General features: G+C 49.1%; 1 protein-coding gene, 1 long non-coding RNA gene and 1 other non-coding gene across 3 annotated transcripts; 2 read left to right on the forward strand and 1 right to left on the reverse strand.

Annotated features, from left to right (window-relative positions):
* Positions 1-73, forward strand: TRNAD-GUC (transfer RNA aspartic acid (anticodon GUC)). The gene has a single exon. It is a non-coding gene; the product is annotated as a tRNA-Asp (tRNA).
* A 3,043-nt stretch (positions 74-3,116) lies between these two features.
* On the forward strand, positions 3,117-6,323 carry LOC140688138 (uncharacterized). The gene is made up of 3 exons (XR_012062907.1): positions 3,117-4,075; positions 4,215-4,669; positions 5,837-6,323. It is a non-coding gene; the product is annotated as an uncharacterized lncRNA (long non-coding RNA).
* A 902-nt stretch (positions 6,324-7,225) lies between these two features.
* EMC8 (ER membrane protein complex subunit 8) lies at positions 7,226-22,291 on the reverse strand. The gene is made up of 5 exons (XM_006212420.4): positions 21,783-22,291; positions 14,695-14,771; positions 9,001-9,070; positions 8,189-8,283; positions 7,226-7,693 (listed from the first exon to the last, which is right to left on the reverse strand). The coding sequence occupies exons 1-5, from the start codon at positions 22,011-22,013 to the stop codon at positions 7,534-7,536; spliced, it is 633 nt and encodes a 210-aa protein (XP_006212482.1). The 5' UTR covers positions 22,014-22,291; the 3' UTR covers positions 7,226-7,533.
* Positions 22,292-22,334: the final 43 nt, after the last annotated feature.

Consider the following 22,334-nt stretch of genomic DNA (forward strand, 5'->3'; position numbering starts at 1 on the left):
GGAGGGTATAGCTCAGTGGTAGAGAGCGTGCTTGTCATGCACAAGGTCCTGGGTTCAATCCCCAGTGCCTCCTCTAAAAACAAACAAACAAATAAACCTAATTACCCCACACACACCAAACAAAAATCCTCTTGCAAAATATGCCTGAGATGGGAACACAGAGAACATAGGATGTGAATACAAAAGGCAAATGTAATGGTTCTGGAAATGAAGTGATTAAATAATCCAGAAAATATAAATTACAGTTCTTTCAAAAAATTTAAATCTAGGACTCCAAAATTCACAAATGAAGAATTCTAACATGTAGGGGAGAGAGGACCAGGATGTTCAGTGAGTGGGGAGATCCCAGATGATTCTGCATCGTAGCTTTGACCAACGGCAGGGCCCTGGGAGCATGTCCTGCACTCACGGGGGCAGCTGGACAGAGAGCTCCTGCCAGAGCATCTCCGGAAGTGGGGAGTACTGACAGGGCCAAGGCGGAAAAACAAAAAAGAATAAATAGGCCTTCCTAGGCGTTAAGGAGCCAGACATCATCCTCGCCCTGCAGTCCTGGGTCTGGGGCCATGAGCCTGCTCAGAAGCTGGCAGTCTGGTGTCAACCTGTCTGCTTCCCGTTGCTCAAATGTTAAAGGCACGTTTGTGCATTTTGTGCGAACACACTTTAAAAGAGAAAAAAAAAGAGCTTCCTGCTGAGACTGGGTTCACTCAGGAGACCTGATTCCTGCCAGGCTGAACCCTATGGAACCGTGATGCTTGAGCTGTTGACCTGTTGACCTGTTGACCTAGCAGTTTCCCAGGCGTCAGCCTAGTGGTTAGAGTCCTCTGGCCAGATACATACATTGGGGAATTGCTTCAGTTCTGAGGATCTTAAATTCTTAATAATAAAGCATGGGTTTTGGTCAGAGATCTGGGTTTTTTAAAGTATAGGCTGAGTCCACCTGCTAAAAACTGACTTTTGGGCCCAGAATCTCAATGAACTTGGATTCTCAGGGCCTGAGCCCAGGAATCTGCACAAATTTTCTAACGTTTACTTGTAGTTATGCCTTTTACCTCTTCATTTGTAGTGTAAGCTGCTCAGATGTAGGCCCCATGCTTCCCACTTCCTTGCATTTCAGTATTTGAGACATTACAGGTCTCAGGAGATCTTGACAGAGGCGACAGCTTTCTCCCTTGTCTTCGTGAAGAGGGCGTCAGGAGGATGGTGGGACAGGGGCGTCTTCAGTTTCTTTTTGATTCTCCACCACGATCACACGCTGACATTGTGGTTTGTAGTTAGGAAGAAAATGCATTAGGACTGGGGTGGGGGGCAGGAATGAGGACGGGGGGTGTGGAAAGAGGAGGAATCCTTTGCTCCTTGTCTCCCAGGGGAGGCCATACCTTCTGGTCCGGTCGTGTGAGCCCTCAGGAAGCCACTTCCGCAGTCCAGGCCTTGGTTCCCCACCTGTAAAATGCAGACCATAATACCCTGACACACCCCTGGCTGGTAGGGAAGGCCAGTGTAAGTGAAGGGTTAAAGAAATGTCAGCTCCTGTTACTTCTGAGAACAAATGCTTTCATTCATTCACCTATATTTTGATAAACGTCCACTGAGTGGTCACTATGAATAAGCACTTAGGTCTTTCTTAGCAAAGGACTAAGTAGTCCTTTGCCGTGGGGGTCAGCCTGGCAAACAGTACGTTCTAGAACCGTTAAAACATTAGTAGCTAAGAACTTTTTTCAGTGTAGCCCAAACACATCCTACTGGGAGCTGGCACACATATTGCTCCCTCTGGTCTTCAGGATGTCCCTGCAAGTAGGTGTCATCACCCTGCTTTTCAGATGAGACATGAGAACCCCAGCTGGGGTTCACCACACAGGCCTCCTCCCGCTGGGGGACGCCAGGCACGGCTGCAGCGTGGCGGAGCTGAGGCGGGGGATGAGCACTACCGCGGGCAACAGGAAGACTAATTTTTGAGAATGTCCAACTCTGAGGAATGATCACGTCTTCAATAATGAGGTGAACACAGCAGAGGAGGGAAGCCGGGGGCACTACAACTGGATCCACTTCACACACTTCACTTAATCCTCAGCGCCCAGGTGTACCCAGGGCTCTTGGCAAACTTGGCTAAGAGTCTTGACTCAGGACAGATTCCCCAACTATGCGGGCTGTGCCAGGCCAGCAGCCTTGACCAGAGAACTTGACGACTACAGGCAGATCTCATTTGATTGCACTTTGGAGATACTGCATTTTTTTAGAATGGCAGGTTTGTGGCAACTCTGTGTCGAGTCTATCAGTACCATATTCCCAAAAGCATCTGCTCGCCTCAGTCACATTTTGGTAATTCTCACAGTATTTCGAACCTTTCTGTTACTGTTATGGTGATCTTAGATTTTACTTTTGTAATTGTTCTGGGGCACCAGGAACCACACCCACGTAAGACAGCAAAGCTAATCAATAAACCGTGTGTGTTCCGACTGCTCCTCCGACCAGCCGTCCCCCCATCTCTCCTCCTCGGGCCTCCCTGCTCCCTGAGACACAAGGATATTGAAATTAGGCCAGTTAATGACCCCGCAATGGCCTCTAAGTGTCCAAGTGAAAGGACGCGATGGACGCCTCTCCCTGAGTCAAGAGCTGGAGACGACGGCGCTCAGCGAGGAGGCGCGTCGGACGCCACGGCGCCTGCCACCCAGGAGTCCTCCTCGAGGGGGGCAAGCGCTGCGCCGGCGGGCGCGCTGCCCGAAGGGGGTCCGAGGGCCGGGACACAGCGCCCCCTTAAGCCGGCGCCCCGCTCGCTCCGCTCCGGGAAGGCCGCGGGAGGGGAGGCCTGGGGCTCCGCAGACGGCGTGGGGCTGCCGGCGCCCGCCTCCCGAGGCGGCAGGGAGGCCGCCGCCCCGACGCGCGGACGCGCGGCCGAGGCCCCGGCGCCGAGCCCGCTCGCTCGGCTCGTCCGCGAAGGGGCTGGCGCAGCACAGCCCCCCGCCCCCCGCGGGAAGACGCCCCGGGGGCCCCGGCGGCGAGAGGAGGGGTCGGGGCCGGCTTCGGAGCGCCCCGGGCCAGGCGGCCCTCCCGCTGGCGCTGCCGCCGCTGGTGACCGGAAGCCGAAGCCCGTGCCCGCGGACCCTTCCGAGACCCCCAGGGCCCCGAGGAAGGGCGCTGAATCTACCCTGCCTGTGCCCTAGAAATGGACCGACGGAGCCTGGACGACAGCGCGTCTGTTTGCAACATGGTTTAGTGCACGGTTTTAGTTCCACTTGAGACCCGAGGCTCAAATAAAAGAGATCTTTTCAAAATATTACTGCTCACCGACAACACGCCGGGTCACCCAGGAGCTGATGGAGACGTACGAGGCTCATGCTGTTTTCACGCCTGCGACACAGCAGCCCCGCAGCGCCCAGGGATCGAGGAGCGGCTCTGCCTTTCCTGTCTTAGCACTTAAGGGACACACCTCGTGAGGCTGCAGCTGCCACAGCCAGTGAGCCCTCTGATGGATCTGGACAAAGTAAATCGAAAACCCCTGGAAGAGGAGTCACCGTTCTAGATGACGTTAAGGACATTTGTGATTTACGGGGAAAAGTCCAATGATCAACATACAAAGGAATCTGGAAGTTGACTCCAACCCTCAGATAACTTTGAGGGGTTCAAGACTTCAGTGGAGGAAGTAACAGCAAACGTGGTGAACATACTGAGAGAGCTGAGAGAACAAAGAAAGTGGTTTCTTGAGATGAAATCTACTCTTGATGAAGATGCTGTGAAGACAGCTGAAATGACAACAAAGGATGTAGAACATTACATCAACTTAGTTGATAAAGCAGGGTTTGAAAGGACTGATTCCAGTTTTGAAAGTTCACTGTGGGTAAAATGCTGTATCACACAGCACTTCGTGGAGAAGAGAGATTGTTTATGAAGTCAGTCCATGCAGCAAACGTCACTGTTGTCCCATTTTAAGAAACTGCTGCAGCCACCCGAACATTCAGGAGACACCCTGATCAGCTGGCCACCAACACTGAAACAAGAACCCTCCACCAGCAAAAAGATTATGACTCGCTGAAGGCTCAGAAGATAGTATGTTTCAGCAATGAAGTATTTTAAAATTAAGGTACGTACACCGTTCTTTTCAGGTACAATGTGTTGCAGACTTAACAGACCACAGTATAGTGTAAACATAACTTCCGTATGCATTGGGAAACCAAAAAATTCACGTGACTCACTTTATTGTGGTATGTGCTTTATTTCAGGGGCCTGGATCTGGACCCACATCTCCGAGGTGTGCCTGTATTGTGAAACGCACTTGTTTACTATAGCCTTACTGATGGTATCTGGAACTCTTTTCAGACAGCACCAAATAAACGATGCTCGTTTGCCTTATTTGGCAACACAAGTTCAAGCCAAAGGTTCCCTCCAGTCAAGCTGACGTGGATGTTCTGCTGGCACTTGTCACATACTTTGAAAGCAGAAGACCAAGGGGAACACAGCTTCTGGCAGTTCTAAAGCTGGACTAGATCCCAAGAAGTTAATCTTTAAGGAAAAAAAAAGCTCTGTAGAAGAATGGGGATTTATTTCAGAGAAATGCAAAACCTGATCAGACTTTGTATCCCATTCAAGGATATCTTAAGCATTTCAAGGAGTAACATGTCAACGTTACGAGGACACAAATATTTAAGTTATGCCCTAGATTCTGAAGTGTCTGGAGGTAAGTTAGAGTAACAAACCACCTCTCTGAGAGTTGTCAGGGGGAACACAAACTGACATTTGCTGCCAAGCTTTCTAATGAACTGAAGAAAAAACCCAGTGCTTGAGAGGCACTGAGTTGATGGGAAGTCTCAAGAAATGTCAATTAACAAAACCAAAGTCTATTTTAAAATTCAGCTCTTTTCATTAAAAGGGCTAAAGATGTCTGCAGGGCATGGAGATTAATGTGCAGGCGATTTTTCTTGCTTCCACTCACCACGATGTCATAAAGCAGCTACTATGTTAAGACAGACATGAAACTAAAAAGGGGCAGTTTTAGAAGCAAGTATTTTTCTTTTGAAGGCAAAACAAAAAAGGTAGGTCAGAAAAGCTGAAAATTACGTGTAGGAACAATAGCTTTCCAAGTACATCAATCAGAAAAATAAGCTATCAAATCAAAGCTAATTATACAGAACTTTTTACACTGAGGAGGCTTAAAAATACCAGATCCCTGGAAGATTTAAATTGCTCAAGATAGTTCTAAGTCGTTTTTTATTCTAGGTCAATCTAATTTCATTAGAATTAACAAGATCAACTTTTCCTTAGGACGCACACTGCTTTTCTGTTCTTTAAGAAGTCACAGCCTACTTTTTCATGTTTAGTATTCTCAGTTCTTAAAAGCAACCACGATTAGACATGGAAAACGGCATTTTTATGTAAATCGGTAATTCACTTGTCCTACTCACTCATGACGGATGAATGCCATGGGAGAAAAATGCCCACCAGTATGACTTTAAGCACATGGCTGGTTCTAAGGGGAGGGGCATCTCAACACACCCCCCCGGCCCTCCAATCCCTTCAGAGGTTAAGTACGGAAGAAATATTTAGGAACATTTTGATTGACAAAGATTTCTTCAATGCACAAATGTACTTTCTGCTGTTCCTTTTTAAGTCTTTTCTATGAAAAAGCAGAGTATGAATCCATTCCAGTGGCTATCTGACAGGCTCTCATTTTTATTCTGGGTAGGGAAAGTGAAGACAGTCTCAGGGCCAAGGAGACTGCAGGTCCAGCGCCCACACAGCAAGGCTCGGGAAGAGGGCTGGGTGCTCGGCAGAGGCTTTTGCTAATTTTACAAGCATCCAGGAGCAGGTATCTGCACTTTGGAAATCTGCTTTTGTCTTTTCACAGATGCATTCTTCCCTCTGGAGTACTTAATATGCTTTCTTCTGAAAATGTAAGCCTGACTCAGCCACAGAAAGGGCACCCGGTTCCAGGCTGAAATCCAAACTGGAGAGGGGCACATGTTCCTGGGAAGCTGGTGGGAGAATCAAGAACAAGAATTCCACAAAGAGATGAAAATGAGGGAAAATAATAGTCTATGTTTGCAATGCCTCCAAAACTAGCCTTGGCCACACCTGTGATTCCAGATAGCTCTGCCAGTTCCCTTTGACCCTGAACTGGAGGGAGCCCATGTTTGTTTTAAACCCAGGGAAAGACAGCCTTCTCTGTGGTAAATGCTGGAGATGATTCTTCTCTTGTTTGAAACAAACACAAACCCATCTGGAATGAGACTGTCCACTGCACTCCATCTGTGGTGGTCCTGGCACCCACAGCGAGGAGAGTGAAAAAGATAAAGTGCATTGACCCACCACCCTTCACATGTGTTCCCCACGTGAAATACAGTCAGTTTACAAAGTTAAAGAGGTGTTTGAAGAAAGAGAATTTGGTGGATCAAATAAAGTGCATGTATTATAACCAATGTCTGAAATGTTTTTCCTACTTGTTAAGAAAAAATAATGAACGCTGTCATAAACCCTTTCAACAGATCACGCCAATTGTTACAAGACAGCAGCAAAGGTATGGTTCTGTGAACTCTGCACGAAATAATTCATATAAAAGAAAAAGCTGCAACGGAACCATAACATTCCCCCATCAATTTCCTATGGCTGGGTTAAAAAGCCTGACCAAATGTTTCAAGTACACTTCCCGACAGCATGCTGTGAAACTCATGGAGCCTAAGTTCTGTTTTGCTTCTGTTGCTTCAAATACAAAACAACTGTTTTGAAGACAAAAATTAGAACCATTTGGATAATCATGCAAGTCAGTTGGGAGTTAGGACTGAGTCCTGCCTTTTTAAGATAATCTTAGCACAGTTCCATTTTTCCTTTCTGGTTCCAAAGGTTTCCCAACTTTCTGGTTGAGAAGCATTATACTGGGCTCCTATCCAAGCTGCCTTCTCAACGATGTTGGTTTTTACCCTGAACGATGAAGGTTTCTCAGGCAACAGTGGCATTATTCCCACGTGTAGAGTTGCAGTAGCTACGAGAGCCTGGCACCAGGTGGGGCAGTGCTGTCTGTGGCTGCAGCCTCTGACACCAGCTCACGGGTTCTCAGGCATGGCTCGGCACCGGCGCGCCACGCGCCGGCCCGATCCCAGGACTGGACGACGTTAACTCAAACAGGATGAAAACTCACACTCTCATTTGCGTATAAGACATGGGTTTTTTGTTTGTTTGTTTAGGTTTTTTAAAAGATAGTTCATAAGCTTAAAAAGTATTCTCTCCAGATTATAAAAGATTAGTTAAAACTGTTTAATAGGAACAATCTTGGACAAGCAGAAATAGCTTTGATTCGGAGAATTTTAGCAACGTACAGCTGGGAAGGACTCCACAGGGATGGTCAGATTGGAGACTCTGTACCTGTTCTAGAGACTTTGCATTAGAAAGATGACTGATGGGACATTCTGCCCTCTTTCAAGGCACAGGCCACTTCTGAGAACTGTCAGCTTTCCACACAGGCTATGAGATACTTTATTTACATTTAAAAATAGCTTTTCTTCTTCAGTGTAGTGGAAGTGCCCAGAGACCAGTCACTGAAACCCCTCCCTAACACAGATGCAGAACAGCTTTATTGATCTCTGGGTTTGTCCAGTCATTCCGAATGTCATCCAGGTGGTTATCAAAATCCACGAGCGTTTCGTAAGACCGGCTGTCCAGGAGCGATGCTGAGATCCTCTGGGCCTCCGGCCAGTCTTCACAGTAATCACTACGAGGTGAAACAGGAGAAATCAACCCCTTAATGAAAACAGGTGGCTTTCAAAAGAGTACCACATGCAGAGTGGTGCAAAGGAAGACAATAAAGAACATGAGCCAACATGTCCAAATAAACACATGAAGATGTACATAGAGATATACACATGAGATGCCCTCCAAGTGAAATTCTGAAAAAAATGGAGGCAGATGACTGATGCCTTCTGACTGATTACAAATAAACCAAACCAAATGCCTGCAAAGGAGGTATGGCTTGGGGAGAGGTGCCCTGGGGCTGGGGAGGGAAGACCCTTGAGTAACACTCACTTTCTCTTTACCGCTTGGAAACCCTACAGGCCTGTATCCCAGGAGCCGGGGAACATGCATAGTTTCTGTGTCAGTTTGCACACTCCTCTAGAGAACACATTAACTTAAAAACCCAGGAGGCTGGGGCCAGCTTTCCCGTGCGAGCTGGGTGCCTGAGCGGCCATCCCCGGCGCACGGCACTCACTAGTGTGGGTCTCTGCAGCGCCATTTGTTTTCGTGGTGTTCGTACACATGGATCGTAGGTACCACGCAGTCCATCGTAAACTTGGTGTTGTCGACCTGTGACAAGACAAAGGACATGCTTGTGAACAGCGGCGGCACCTTTCTGCAAGTCACAGGCACCTCCTTGGCTCTCCCAGAGCAATGTCAACACTGCCCGTGGCGCAAACCTCGGCTCAGTGCCCGGCGCTGCGAATCTGACTCCACGGCGCACCAGCGGGGCCTGCCGCACGGGGTGCTGGACAGGATAAACGCTAAGTACTTAATTGCTTTTTCACAAACGCGAAGCTTCCATGCGTTACTTTGCTTCCCTGTTAGAATTCCACCTGAATGGAGATGGACAAGGCTCTGACATCCATTACCCATCCACCCGACTCCCCTCCTCCCACGACTGTGCCGGCCCATCTAATCCGACAGTCCTCACACTGGAGCACGCATCAGAATCACCGGGTCGCTTATTAAAACAGGCCACAAGGCCCTAGAATCTCCATTTCCAACAAATTTCCAGGCGGTACTGACACTGCCGGCGTGGGGACCTCACCTGGAGAGCTGCTGGGGTCGAATGACCCCCACCTTTGGAAATCCGTGTGCTGTGGCTACAGTGGCCTATGTCCCAGCAGCTTTAAGTCTGCAGCCGGGAGGGGACGCAGGACGCAGAGTGCGCCACAGTCTGAAGTCCCCGCAGAAAGGAAGACCACTCACATGATAAAGCCTCCTGCTGGCAAGGGGCCGCTCAGCAGCGCCCCTGCACACGGAAGCCCCGGGGAAGGGACTCACCATGATGAGAGCTGTATCGCTGAAGCCCTCGGCGATCCTGGAGGCCACCTTCTCTGCAACCTGGTTTGGACTGTGAAAGAGGAAATCAGCGAGTTTACCGTGTTCTAGTTGAGGCTGCTCAGCTGTCCGCCTGGCAGAGTTAGCAAGGATACAAAGGCCAACAGCGCCGATAAACTGCCTGTGCTTGTTACACCCATTTGAGTAGCTTTTGGTGACCTCGGTCCTGCCGCAGTGACTTGTGGGGGCAGGGGACACTGGGAGGGCAAGCACAGTGTAGCAGCTCCCTTGCCCTCCCTCACCAGGAATCTGAGGTGGAGCGGATCTTGAAAGGGTGGCTTCTAAACAGAAAGGCTCCCTGGAACCTGGTGGAGAGCGCCCCCAGGGCACACGGCCCTAACCTCGGAGCCCTCTGCCCCCCACCTCCACCTGCGCTGCTTCTCCACCTGTGCTCGCATTCACTTCTTACTGTGTCACTTGCTTTTTAAAAAAAATTTTTTTTAAATTCCTAAGCCATTCCAAAGCTTCTCTGTGCTTGTCAGCCGTGGCCCTGTGCCCCATCCCAACCCTGACAAATGACAACTTTCCATCATAAGGCAAGTTGATAAAGTGACCTGGAGACTGGCTCCCACATCACCCCCGCACGACCCTCCAGACACAAAGTTCTGTCTCTGTCCTGTCCAGGAAGAGGCCTCCTCCCCCCAGAGGCCCATCCACACTCAGCCTCCCCCTCGGGGGCCTTATTTATACCCCACCTTGTCCTCCGCCGTGGGCCCAGCTCTGCTGTCACATCTAAGCCTCTTCCTCTTTAGGACAAAAAAAAAATGTAACTAGTTCTCTCCAAGCCACCATCCAATGTCTCTTCTCCCTTTCAACCATACTTCTTCAACTTAATAGGCTGGCATCTTGTCCCTCTCACTCCATTTCCTCACCACACCTGCAACCTGGTGTCCGCCCTGCCCGGTCAGCTGAGGGTCAGCACCCCTGAAGCCCCCCTGCCACCCGCCACGCTCCCAAGGCCTCCCAGCTGGAATCGCTGCAGGCAGGCCCGCTTACTTTCAGTCTCCCTGACCGAGGAGACGTCCCACTTTCTGCCAGCCCCCCAGCAGGTACTGCAGATTCTCCCCCTGCCTCTGCTGCCTTCATTCTCCCTGCCACCCGTTTCCTCCAGGCTGTCACCATAGGCAGGGGTTTCTAAAGTTGCTTCCTACCTGCTCTCAATTTCTAGGCTCTTCTTACATGAGGTATTCTGAAAACTGTCTCTAGAATCATTTTCTTGAAATGAAACTTCCATCATGTTCCCCTGGCTCTCACCATCAGCTTCTAAGATAAACGCCCACTGTCCTCAGCCCGGCAGATCTGGCCTCTCTCACCCATGGACCAGCCACTGTTCCTACTCCCAGGAGCAATGCTCTGTGTCCCTTCAATTTCAGTAAACTGTTTACACAGCATCTCCCTCACACACCCTTCCCTCCCGCATCACTCATACTGTTCCCTGTTTGGAATGCACTTCTGTGCCCGTCTCTGCTCACTGAATTCCTTCCACCTTTAATGCCCAGAAAACACCATCCTCTCTGGACGTCTTGCCAAGCTATCCCAGGTGGGGTCCATTTGTCCCTTCTCTAAACACTTACTCCTTGGTATGCAGTTGTCTTTTGTGTGCATCTTATTTTCCACGTACAAGCAGAGTCTCGGCTTTTTGAAGCAGGACTGAGCCATATGTATTTTCATGGCCATAAAAATACATTGATTATTCGAGTTTATTTAAGGAAACACACTATATAATTATAATCCTTTCCTTGTGGTTGAGGTGAAAAAAAAAAGCAGGTTTAATGCTTTATAAAAATAAATTATCTCATTATTCTATTTTCAATTTCAAAATTGAGAACTTACAGAGAGAGATGTGTGAATATATATTTGCAGTACCAGTTTAATATAGGAAGGGCCCCAGGGATTCGTGTCCCTCAGGTCACCCTAGAAAGCTCTCAAAGTGGAGGCAGCCCTTTCCTGGAGTCGGCACAGCTGCGTCCCCACAGCTCAGACGGCTGGCAGCGAGGAGCAGAAACAGAGCTGTGGGAAGAGACCTGCTTATTCGTCCACGCCAATGGTGGAAAAGGCACACCCCGACCGCTCCTGCATTGCTGTGGGTCCTCACTCACTCACACCTCAGGTGCAAAGAGAAACAAAGCCGGCATTTGCTGAGAGCATGCTCTTCCCCCTAGAGGCATCTGCCATGAAGAACCTTGCAAAACTACTATCCTAACATTATAATTATCACAGTACATGGTGATTTTATTGGGAAGAGGATCAAAATACATTTATTAAAAACAACCACCATTTCAGATGCCCCCAAACTCAAATTTAACATGTATTCTTTTGAAAGAAGTTAAAACTTATAGCTAATGACTTGCCACAGTATTTCAAAGAATTACCAATTCTGTTTACTTTTTGTGTTACACGCTTAGTCTCAAACACCAACCTGCTCTATTCCTAACGCACGCTCCTCACGTTATGGTACTCAAGTCAGAACTTTGCTTCCTCCTAGGCTGGACAGAGCCTTGTTCACTGAAGAGTCAGCTCCCAAATAAGACTGTGGGGACCCTGGAGAGGGAAACCTCTTTGCCAATCCCCTTCCCAACCAGCACAAACTCAGGCATTAACTTGTGATTGAGACCTCACATTGACATCTAAAAGCTCTGTGCTGAGTGTCTTCTTCAGGCCAGGGTACTGCACCTGTCAGGGACATCTACCCACATGAAATGCCAGCTGTGAAGCAAAGCACTAGCAATTCTGAAATGACACAATAAAACTTGATGGGATGACCTGAAGCTTAGGAAATGAGTACAACTTTAAACACCTTACATTTCTTTTTATCAGATTAAAACACTGAGTGATCCTTTCTTTGAAAAAGTAATCACAGGACTAGGACTAGTCTCAGCCTCTACTCTGAACCAAGCCCAAAGCTGAGCATGCTGCGTGTGGCTGCACTCTCCCTCCTCACAATCATTCTCTGAGGGAGGAACTCGTGGTTCCATTTTACAGACAAGACGACTGAGGCCCAAGAAGGTGACTCAGTAAGTCACCTAGGACTTGAATCCAAGTCCACCTGGCTCCAAAGCTTATGCTGTGAGACAATGTTAATCAGCTGTTATTTCTAGAAGAGGAACAAAATTTTAGCTCGGAGTGGCTGGAGACAGAAGGCAAGGTTTGCAGGTAGAAGCAAACAGTGCTGAAGAAGAAAGCTGCTTGATCCCAGCTCCTGAGCTTCCAAGCTGGGTGGCTTCTGCGCAGGAAGCGACTCTGGTGGGGGTTTCTTCAGCCGAGTGTCCTTTTGAGGACTCGGAAGGACGACACCAGTAAAGCCTGAGGCTGGCACGGTATTAGGGACTTGAGGTTCCCTCCAGACACACTGGAGGGGCGAGCTAGGTCCTGAAGTGTGGCACAGGCTCCTGGTCAGCAGGGATGCCAGGGTTACTGGGCACACCTCTTACCACGCAAGCATCCTCTACAGCTCGACTCCCCTACGGCTGGTAGGTACTTAAACACTGACTTCAGTGACAGAACGAAGACCTACTAAGCAGAGCAGGTGAGGGAACTGGGAAGTTCTAGAAGGTGTGACTAGTGTGAAAATGGTGTCTGAGTAAGGTAATTCCAGGCTGGGCTGGAATGAGGTCCAAACAGAAGAGGGAAGATGAAGAGGCCATGAGCCAACTGAGGCACGTGGACCAGACAGCCTGCGCAGGTGCACTCGGGGCGACCGGGTGAGGCGTGGATCTGGGGCCGGGGAATGGAGGAAAGGGAGGCGTCTACACTCACTCGACAAGCAGTGCTATCACCTCACACCTGGGCTCCTCTCCCTGCGCGAACAGCTACGGGGAAGTACTTGCTGGGTTCAGGAAAACCTACCGGGACAACTCCCCACCACTTACAGAATCACGTGGAAGGCCTCCCTCGGATCCCCCCTCCCGCCGCGCCCCACTCCGGCCAGTTTCCAGCCAGCGTCTTCATCACGCTGCCCCCTCCCCAGGCACTCTTCCCTCCTCATCTCCACGTCTGCCCTCGACCAGGCCGTGCCCACCCTCGAGTGCCCAGTTCAAAGGACACCCTTCCTTGAAGGCTTGTCTGGTCACCCCAATGAATTTAATTCTTTCCTGTTCCTGCGGGCACAGCCCTCCACACTACCCTCACGGCACAGGGCCCCTGTCCCGCACCACAGTCCTAAGTTTCAGTGCCTTTCATACACAATCTGGCAACTTGGAGGCCAGGGCCAAGCCTCTAGCTTGGCTCAGCACAGTGCCCGGCCAATCTCTTTCATGTAACAAAGACCAAGCCCGACATGGCTATGAACAGGCCCGAGCACATCACACGGGAGGCAGGTGGGATCAAAAGGAGAGAAGGTCCCAGAAGGAGAAGTTAATAAGAGATGCGCCAGAGGGGAAATCAGCGGCCCCTGGGGCACAGACAGAGAAGAGCCAGAGAGGGAGTGGGAGAAGCTGGAGACCCGGGCTCCAGAGGGCACTGCCGCTGCCGCCCAGCAGAGGCTGTGAGCAGGGGCTGCACTGCGCCCAGCTCAGTGCTGGTGGCCCCGCTGCCCCGAGTCCTGACTGGGCCCAGTCCTCCAAGGGTAACATGGCTTACATCCCGGAAGGGCTTCGTCACTTTCTGTACTGTTTCCAAAAATGCCACTGAGCCCCATCTCTTGCCCAGGCTGGGCAGGGGCACACAACCCCAGGAGGCACTGGGGTCTGGGCTCCTTCACTGCATGCCCTTATCGCCTGGACACGGGACTCAGTCAGCGCTGGATGACAGCGGGAGGGTGTCTAGGTGCGGGCCTCTGGCTGGAGAAAACCAGAGGGCGGCTGAGGTGCTGATTCCCCTGGGACCCTCCCTGCGGGAGGGCACGTCAGGCCGGCTGCTGGTCGTATCCCTCAACCGAAGGGCACCGCTCTTCCTGAGGTGGCTGCCTGACCCACCCCTCCTCATCCCACCAGGCCAGGGCAGGTTCCAACTTTTGTCACCAGCTTTGGGTTACCACACCAGCCTCTCCTGAGTTCTTACATACCCTTTACACCTTTGGAAACAATCCGCTTATTAAGCCCTCTTCAAATTATCCTTACTTCAGTGTCTCATGTGTTTTTCTGCTGGGACTTTGACATGGAAATAAAGCAAAGTTCTCAGCCTGGTTCATTAGTGAGAACCACAGTGGAGGCAAACAGCTGTATAAAAGAAACCAGGACCTAGCACGAAAGAAGCAGCAAACACCGTATTTTCATCCAAGTATCAGACCCTAAGAGCACCACACCTAAAAGTTGCTTTATTTACCCCAAAAGAGAGTGGTATTCTTTCCTAATGCTCTGCCCTGCAGGAGGCCTAGTTTGGGAATGGGAAGCAGGCGCAGCGAGTGGGGACAGGAACTGGAGGACCTGACTGTTGTTTTCACTGTACGAATTCCCTTCAAGCAAAATAAAGAAGATACAGGACAGAATCCCAACATTAATATAAATGTACAGAATTTGCTGTTCTGGAATTACCCACACCCTAGTCCCCCTTGAACACTATAAGTAAGCTCAGGGGCTAGGAGGGGTTCTGTTCTCACAGATTCACACCCCGAGCCTACAGAGGTTGAAAAGCACCTCAGAGATCGTCTCGGTCACAGGATCACCGTGTCAGACCACAGAGGGTTCTGCATGGACATACCTGGCATCCTTTACTCGTTCATTAGCTTGATAATAACCAGCAATCACATAGCTATTATCTTTGCACCATGAATCAATCTGAAAGAAGAACAAAATTTGAGAAGAAAAGATGAATGATTTTCCCTTAAATATCAAGTCTCAATAAATACAGAGCCCCCTCCAACCCTCACCCCAATGCCGGGACAAGACATGATACAATCCCTGCAAGGAAGGCTACAAGAATGAAGTGGGTGTTCATGGGAAAGACGGTCACCCCAACCTGCTTTCCACAGTCCATGTGAGACCAGAGAAAGCACAGAGGAGCACGGGCCGCTCACTCGCACTGAGGTGGGATGTCTTCTCAGACGGGGACGCCAACGGCCGGGAGGGGTGGTGTTGGACACGAGGAGGATCTCCTCCCCCTGTCCCAGCAGAAGGCCCCAGTGTCAACACATATTAAATGGGTGCAGTGCCATGGGTGAGGGGACAACAGCGTAACCCACATTTTCTTACAACAGGAAGCACTGAGGCACTGGGGCTCGAACAAGCCTTAGGACCATTTAAATCCATCCTTCACAGACAAGCAAACTAAAGCTACGAGAGGTTCTGAGTTTGCACAGCCAGGCAGCAGAGCCAGGACAGGAGTCCAAGTCTCTTTCGAAGCCAAGTCCTTTAATACTATACCTGAGGATTCCTAGCAGCATAGCATGAAAAACGTGTCATGCCGGGACATGGGGTAAACAGGCACACGCATGCAGGAGGGCAGGTGCAGGCAGGGATGCACCTGGCACACCCACGCTTCTCTGCGGCGTGCTTTTAAATGGGAGCATGGTGGCAGACTTTGAAAGTTTTTTGTTTTATAATGCCACTCTTCTCTCATCAGATTTAGCTTCCTGCAGGTCTAATGCTATTATTAAAAACAACAAAAGGTCATCCTGTTTTTGCCATAATGGAATTTTAATAATATACTGCAATAAATTCTATTCTGTCTGCAGAAGAGGAAAAATTGATCCTTGATTTTTTTCAGAGTGAATAAACTGGTTAAAAATGTTCTTCCTTTCTTTTTCCTTCTTAAAACATAGCTCTATTGCTCTTTTTCTCAAATTCTGGTTTGGGCCTCCAGGAGCCTCCTTTATGACTAAAGGCAGACATTACAAAATAGTTTCAGTCCAAGGTTCCCTGGCTCACACAAGGATTAGAATAATAATTCTGGTCTCCTAAGAGCCCACAAATTACCATAGTGGGTCAAAACCAAGACTCATTGAACCAATTAGATGTTTTGGTCAAAAGATGAGGATTATGTCTCCAAAGTATTTCTAAAAGCTCTTTCACTGTAACTTTGATGAAAATTATTTCACAATTACTTACATTTTGTTTCTATCACTTCTCTTTTTTCCATTTTTTTTGGATTTATAATCATTTTACAATGTTGTGTCAAATTCCAGTGCAGAGCACAATTTTTCAGTTATACATGAACATATATATAGTCACACCTTTTTCTCTGTGAGCCACCGTAAGATCTTGTATATATTTCCCTGTGCTATACAGTATAATCTAGTTTATCTATTCTACAATTTTGAAATCCCAGTCTATCCCTTCCCACCCCCCCATCACCTCTTAAAGAAATGGGTTCTAGAAACTTTTACTGCTGCTTACTGCAGCAAATTCTTTCATTTTTTTCTAAATTTATCTCTATGTGGTATCAAAGGGCATAGCCTAGTTCTAAAATTTGGTATTTGGCCCCATTCCCTGAACTCAAACCTGTATGTTTATTTAGTGTAGCCTTCTCGACCTTTGTTTCTGATCAAAGACCAGCCTCCAGAGTGCATCCTCACTCGAGGCGACATCACCTCTGTGCACTTCAGTGCTCCTCTCCCAGCTCTTCAGTGTGGGCTACTCTTACAACCAGAGTCAACTACAGCTTGTAGCCTGAGTTTGGCTACTGTCTTAGCAGCCTAATGCCCTCCTTGTAACAAGTTACAAAAGCGTGGTGGCTTAACAGTACAGGTCAGAAGTCTAACATGGGTCCACAGGGCTCATTTCTTCTTCAGGAAGGAATTTCTCCCTTGCCTTTTCCAGCGCCGAGAGGTCTCCACACTCCTTGGCTGGTGGCTGCATCGCTCTGACTCTGCTTCTGTTGTCACAACTCTTCTCTGACTCACCCTGCTGCCTCTTATAAGAACCCTCTGGGACTATCAGATAATCCAGGATAATCTCCACATCTCAAGATCCTTAACTTAATCTCATCTGCAAAGTGCCTTTTGCCCTGTGAGGTTACATGGTCAGAGGCTCCAAGGAGTAGGATGTGGACATGGAGTGGAGGGCACTTTTTGGCTCACCACAGCCACTGTTAATACAAAGACAATAAAACTGTTTGCTACTGATGATGCCCTGACAACCCCAAGCAGTAGTCTTTAGTAAACAAATGTCAGTGGAACCAGACATCCTGAGTGGGAGTGACCTGGTGTGGAGTAAGTCAGTGTGTGGAAGGAGACAAGCAGTGTGGACAGCAGGTGGGGACGGACAGGGCAGGCAGCCCAAAAGGCTCGCTAACGAAAAGCCCTAGTGGATTTAAGTGGCAGCTTATAGAGTAAAGGCAACTCGCTCCCTCCCCAGTGGGGCAGGACAAGGCCAAAGAACTGCAAAGCTGTCTGACCTCTGTTCTCAGTGAATCCATTTCCACCTCCCTTACCTTGCTGCTATGACACCTTCCTCCCCGGACGCATCTTGTGAACAATCAAAATGAGTAAGTTCAGGACAACACTCTGAAACTTGATGTCAACTTAGCAAAACTGATTCTGAACACAGGGTCCAAACTGCTTTTGCTTATGCAGTTTTCCTTTGGAGAGGGAAAGGAGGTCACTTTGCCCTTGGCAGGAGCCCACTCCTCTGCTCAGTGCCCCTTCAGGCTCATTCCATTCCAGGCACATGGAGAACTACGAAAGGCTCGGGCCCAGCTCATCCGTTGCCAGTTGGACTGCACGCAGACGGCGGCTGCTCTTGGCAAACTTGCTCCTATCTGCATGTGTGTGGCACTTGTAATTTTCAAAGCTCTATCACCTACCTCCTGGGACTGTACAACAGCCGTAAAGCAGGCGAGGAGGGGAGCTGATAAGAGCCCCCTGAGGAGGGCACTGCTCCCATGCCTGCCACTGACAAGCTGGGGGTACCCGTGAGCCTCCAGGCTGCAGCAACACGCAGGCCTTGGTGTCTAAAAGTAGAGGGGTGTTCATTTCGCTGAGAAGAAAAGCTCCTCCTCAAGCCGGCTGCTGGGCCGCTGGCTTTTCTACGGCATGGAAAGGGCTGGCTCCGTGGGGGAAGAGCTCTGGAGGAAGCGGCATGGGGACAGAGGGTGAAGGTCAGGGGAAGAACTGAAAGGACAACCCAGAGCGGCTACTTCCCCCTCCGTTATGGTCTGGAGACAAAAGAGGCAGAAGGAAGTAGGGAGCTTAGCAAAGAGCCAGAGGACAGCAGCCGGTGTAAACGAGCACTGAGGAGGCACACATGGAGGCAGCAGAGAGAGAGTTCCAGGTCAAAGTCACGGTGACTAGACCAACTGGCAAATAAGGAAGTCATCTGAGCAGAATGTAATGGAAAGCTGCTTCACAGCACTAGGAAACCAACGAGAGGGGAAAAGGACAAAGAGGGCTTAGAGACAGCAGGTTTATGCTAATTTCCCTACTAACATTTTATGGGTTTTTGCTTTTAGAAATAATTCCATCACTACCTACGTCAAAGGGCTATAAGGATAAATTAAGATAACAGGCATAAGCACTTAAAAAATAGAAAGCACCTACAAATGCAAGGACTTTTTAAAATGGAAAATTACAATGAAAAGCCTTTCAAAGGAGTCCGATGCTGCCTTTTGACAGACTGCATAAAAGTCAGTCTTTCCCACTTACCAACGATACCTCAATACAAAATTCCCTGAATAGAAACAAAGTCATAAGAATTAGGTCTCACATATACTGTTTCATGGATTTGATGCTTTATTAAAACTACGTCTTCTACAGCTGATAAACTACGGCTCTGGACACTGAGATTTTTCATTGCCTTCAGATTATAAAGTTGCTAAGCCAAAAGTTGAATGATGTAATCATAGAAATCTTAATTGTAATACAAAATTTGTGGATGGACTCAAATTGCAAATCTTCCTTTATAACTTTATTCTGAAAGTTATTTAATCTGTATTCAACTGATGCCTTTCTCATATTTGTCAAATGCTAAGTCTATGGTTCAAAGTTTGGGTCAATATAAGCAAGAACAAACCACCACTGCTTGGCAAGGACAGAACTTTGGCTGTTTGTTTGCAGTGCCCCTGTCCTGAGAGTCAAGGTCTCCCCTGGGCATCTTCCCTCCCCGGGTTAATGGTGGAAGCAGCCCTGCTCCTTGGGGAAAATTCATGTAAAGTGACTCCAATGCAGTTGTTTATAGTTAGAATATTTAAATAACAAGTACTGCATTCATATCTTATAATAGGAACATAATCCATTAACTTTGTAAAGGTTACTTAAGAATGAGAAGAATTAGTCCTATTTTGACAAGTCCAAGTGAGTTTCAAGTTCTTTAAGATGCTCCTAGATATTTCTGATAGGATTTTCTATGGATTTAAAGCAACACACCTTTCCCTCCTACTCTCTGTGGCTACACCTTGGTTAGTCTGCTGACTCCCCTTCTTCCACCCACTCTGTGAAAGCTGGAGTTCCTCAGGATTCTGTTCATGGCTCTCTACTTATTACACACAGCCCCAGCCAATATGATCTGCTTCCATGGCTTCAAAAATCATTGAGAAGCTACTGGTTCCCAATCTATGTCTCCAGCCCATCCATTCTCTAAGTTCCAGACCCATTTTTCAACTTTCAACAATAGGTCGTCTCCATTTTCCCTCAATGAATGGTACCATTGTCCTCCCAATGCATAAGTCAGAAACCAAGGTATCTGTCACCCTTGTGTCCTTTCCCTATGTCCACACAGGATTAGTCACTGAACGCTGCGGATTCTCCCTCCTGGCCCTGTCTGTCTCCTCTGCATCTACAGTGCACTCAGTTTAGGCCACCTCTCTGCCTCTAGTGTTACAGACACTCCTGTTTCCAACATCCTCTTTGGTGCAGGCTGGAGCAATCACACCAAGACACAAATCTGACCACACAACTCTCCTCCAGTGGCTTCCTTTTGCCCTCATGACGGAGCCCAAACTCCTCTGTGTGATCTGCAAGGCCCTCTACAATGCATCAGGCCACTGCTCACCTCTCTCTACACTCTAGCTTTTCCCTAAACACCCCTCCCCCTATTTTCTTCTGGTCTTTGCACATGTGGGTCCTTCTGCCTTGAGTGCTGTGCTCTTCCTCCATCCCCACCCCTTGAGTTAATATGGCTGGCCTCTTGCATGTCCCCTTCTCTGGGCGGCCTGCATTCCCTTACCCTACAAGCCTGGGTTAGCGGACCTCTCACCACTTTCTGCTTAACCCCACGTACGGCACTTACTCTTCAGTATCGTACTTGTCCACTTGGTACAGTTCCAACTTCACAGCCATACCCCTCCCACAGCAGCGGCCTGGCACTGTTGGAGAACTGAATAATCCTGCATTAATGCTACTGGTTAATCTAGTTCTCTGCAAATAAATGCACTTCACATATCCAGTCACCCTGCAAGTCCCTTGATAACAGAATAATCAAGACAGTTGGTTGAAAAGACGTGCATTAAGCGGGGAGGGTATAGCTCAGTAGTTGAGTGCATACCTAGCATGCACCAGGTCCTGGGTTCAATCCCCATTACTTCCATAAAAAATAAACAAACCAACAAATAAATAAATAAATAAACCTTCCCCTCCCCTCTGCCTAAGAAAAAAAGAGAAAAGACATGCATGAAAACATACGTGCATGCCCCAGTGATATTTTGGTACCAACAGTACATTCCTTCAGGAGCTACAATGGTTTACTTCATAAATATCATCTACTTCTTATCTATCTCCTGCCCCAAGATGATATTCACATAATGACTCAGTTTAACAGGCACTCAAAGATGTGCCCTGTAAGCTCAGGCCAGGACCATCTGTCTAAAGATACTTCTTGTTTACCAAGAATGTACATGGGTGTCATAAACAGCTAAATTATGAAATAGATTCATTTAACTTGTTCATGGGTACAGAGAAGGATTCCTCCCTACATCTTCTCAAACTTACCTATTTTTTTTGCAGAGATAAACTAACTTTTCTTTCCCCCCAGTATTAGAGTTTACATGTCTATGAAAAACAGTACTTCAGCCCAGGTAGAGGCAGGTCCAAGGCTATAATTTATTTCTCCCTAAGGTTTTAACTTAAATTTATAGGTGGTCTTTTTTCCTTCATTGGTTACCAGACCTCAAAAACCACTACCTAGAATTCAATGACCAGCCAGTCTACCCTTACGCGACATCTTTTCCCACTGTACTTCATTAACGTAGTCGAAAGCAGACACAGCAGTGTGCGGGCTGGAAGTCATGTCTGCTCCAGCTTTAAAATTCCAGTCTTTAGCTCTTAAAACCAAGGGTGCGTTCTAGATAAGTTACCAAGGAGAACAGGCAAGTTCTCCATACACAGCGCTCACGCGCGTTCTAGAGCAGCAGTGTCCTTGATGCCAACGCTGCCTTTCTAAACGTGTCTCGAAACTGGGGTTCTGGAGCACTAACATCGGAAGAACCACAGCCTTTACACCCACGGCCCTGGGAAGGTGTGCAAGAGCCAAACCGCAGTATCAGAACTTCCCGCGACTCAAAATCCCACATACAGTGTCGAATCATCACTCAATTAACGACGGCTTGTTTCTATGAAGACTACTGGTCTGAGGAAATTAATGTATAATGCGTCGCCTGAAGCACCTCTAAAAACACCCAGGACGTTAAGGTCGCTCCTTCGGCCGCTGCGTGTACGAGCTGCCATCTGCGGGGCGCTTGCCAAGTGCAGGAAAAGACCCACGCGCCCCCGCGGGTCATCAGTCCATGATCACCGCGACCTGGGGGTGGGTCTAGACTCCGGCTGGACCACTGTGAGTCCAGTTGGGACTGCTTGGAAGCCGATCGCCAGCCCGTCTCCTGTCCCGCCGATTCGCAAGGAGGCCCCTTCCCGCGCTTACCAGGGTGAGGGCCACCTCCAGCATGGGGGCGAGGGCCAGGGTGCCGTGGAAGAGGGGGATACAGTCCACGAAGAGGGTGTGGTGGGCGCCTGGGCCGCCCAGGGGGAGATGCTCCTTGCGCGGCTTCTGCTTCTCGGCTACCAGCAGTCCGTTGACGGCGCAATGCGGGTACTTGGCGCCATGCAGCACCATCTTACAGTAGGCCTGGGTGGTCAGCTTCACCCCGGGCATGCTGAGCCCGGGAGGGCCCCGGAGGCCCGGCGCCGGCCGAGGCCTGGATCTGCTGCCTGGCCGCGGGGCGCCTCAGCTGAGAAGCGGGACGAGGCGGCGACTGCCTGGCGCAGCCTCGCGGCTGGCGTAGGCCCCACAGGCCCGGCCCCGCTCCGGGAGCGGCTCCTCGAACGCCGGATATTGCCAGGGAGAGGCGACAGGCCCGCCTCAGACTCGACTAGTGCTTCTCCCCGGTCGCCGCCGGAAAACGGTCTCCCAGCATCCGCCGGAAAGCAGCACAGCCCGGCATTTTACGACGTTCGCCGCACACCCCACTTCCGG

Source organism: Vicugna pacos, chromosome 21 (assembly GCF_048564905.1).
Source record: "Vicugna pacos chromosome 21, VicPac4, whole genome shotgun sequence".
NCBI lineage: Eukaryota > Metazoa > Chordata > Mammalia > Artiodactyla > Camelidae > Vicugna > Vicugna pacos.

Bases quoted from the DNA above. Each gene is read 5' to 3' on its own strand.
- EMC8 (XM_006212420.4), bottom strand. From the start codon at position 22,013: ATGCCCGGGGTGAAGCTGACCACCCAGGCCTACTGTAAGATGGTGCTG. The intron at 14,772-21,782 runs GTAAGCGCGGGA...TTCTTCTTTCAG, and splicing joins TGGAGGTGGCCCTCACCCTG to ATTGATTCATGGTGCAAAGA. The intron at 7,694-8,188 runs GTGAGTGCCGTG...TTCACCTCGTAG, and splicing joins CGCTGCAGAGACCCACACTA to TGATTACTGTGAAGACTGGC.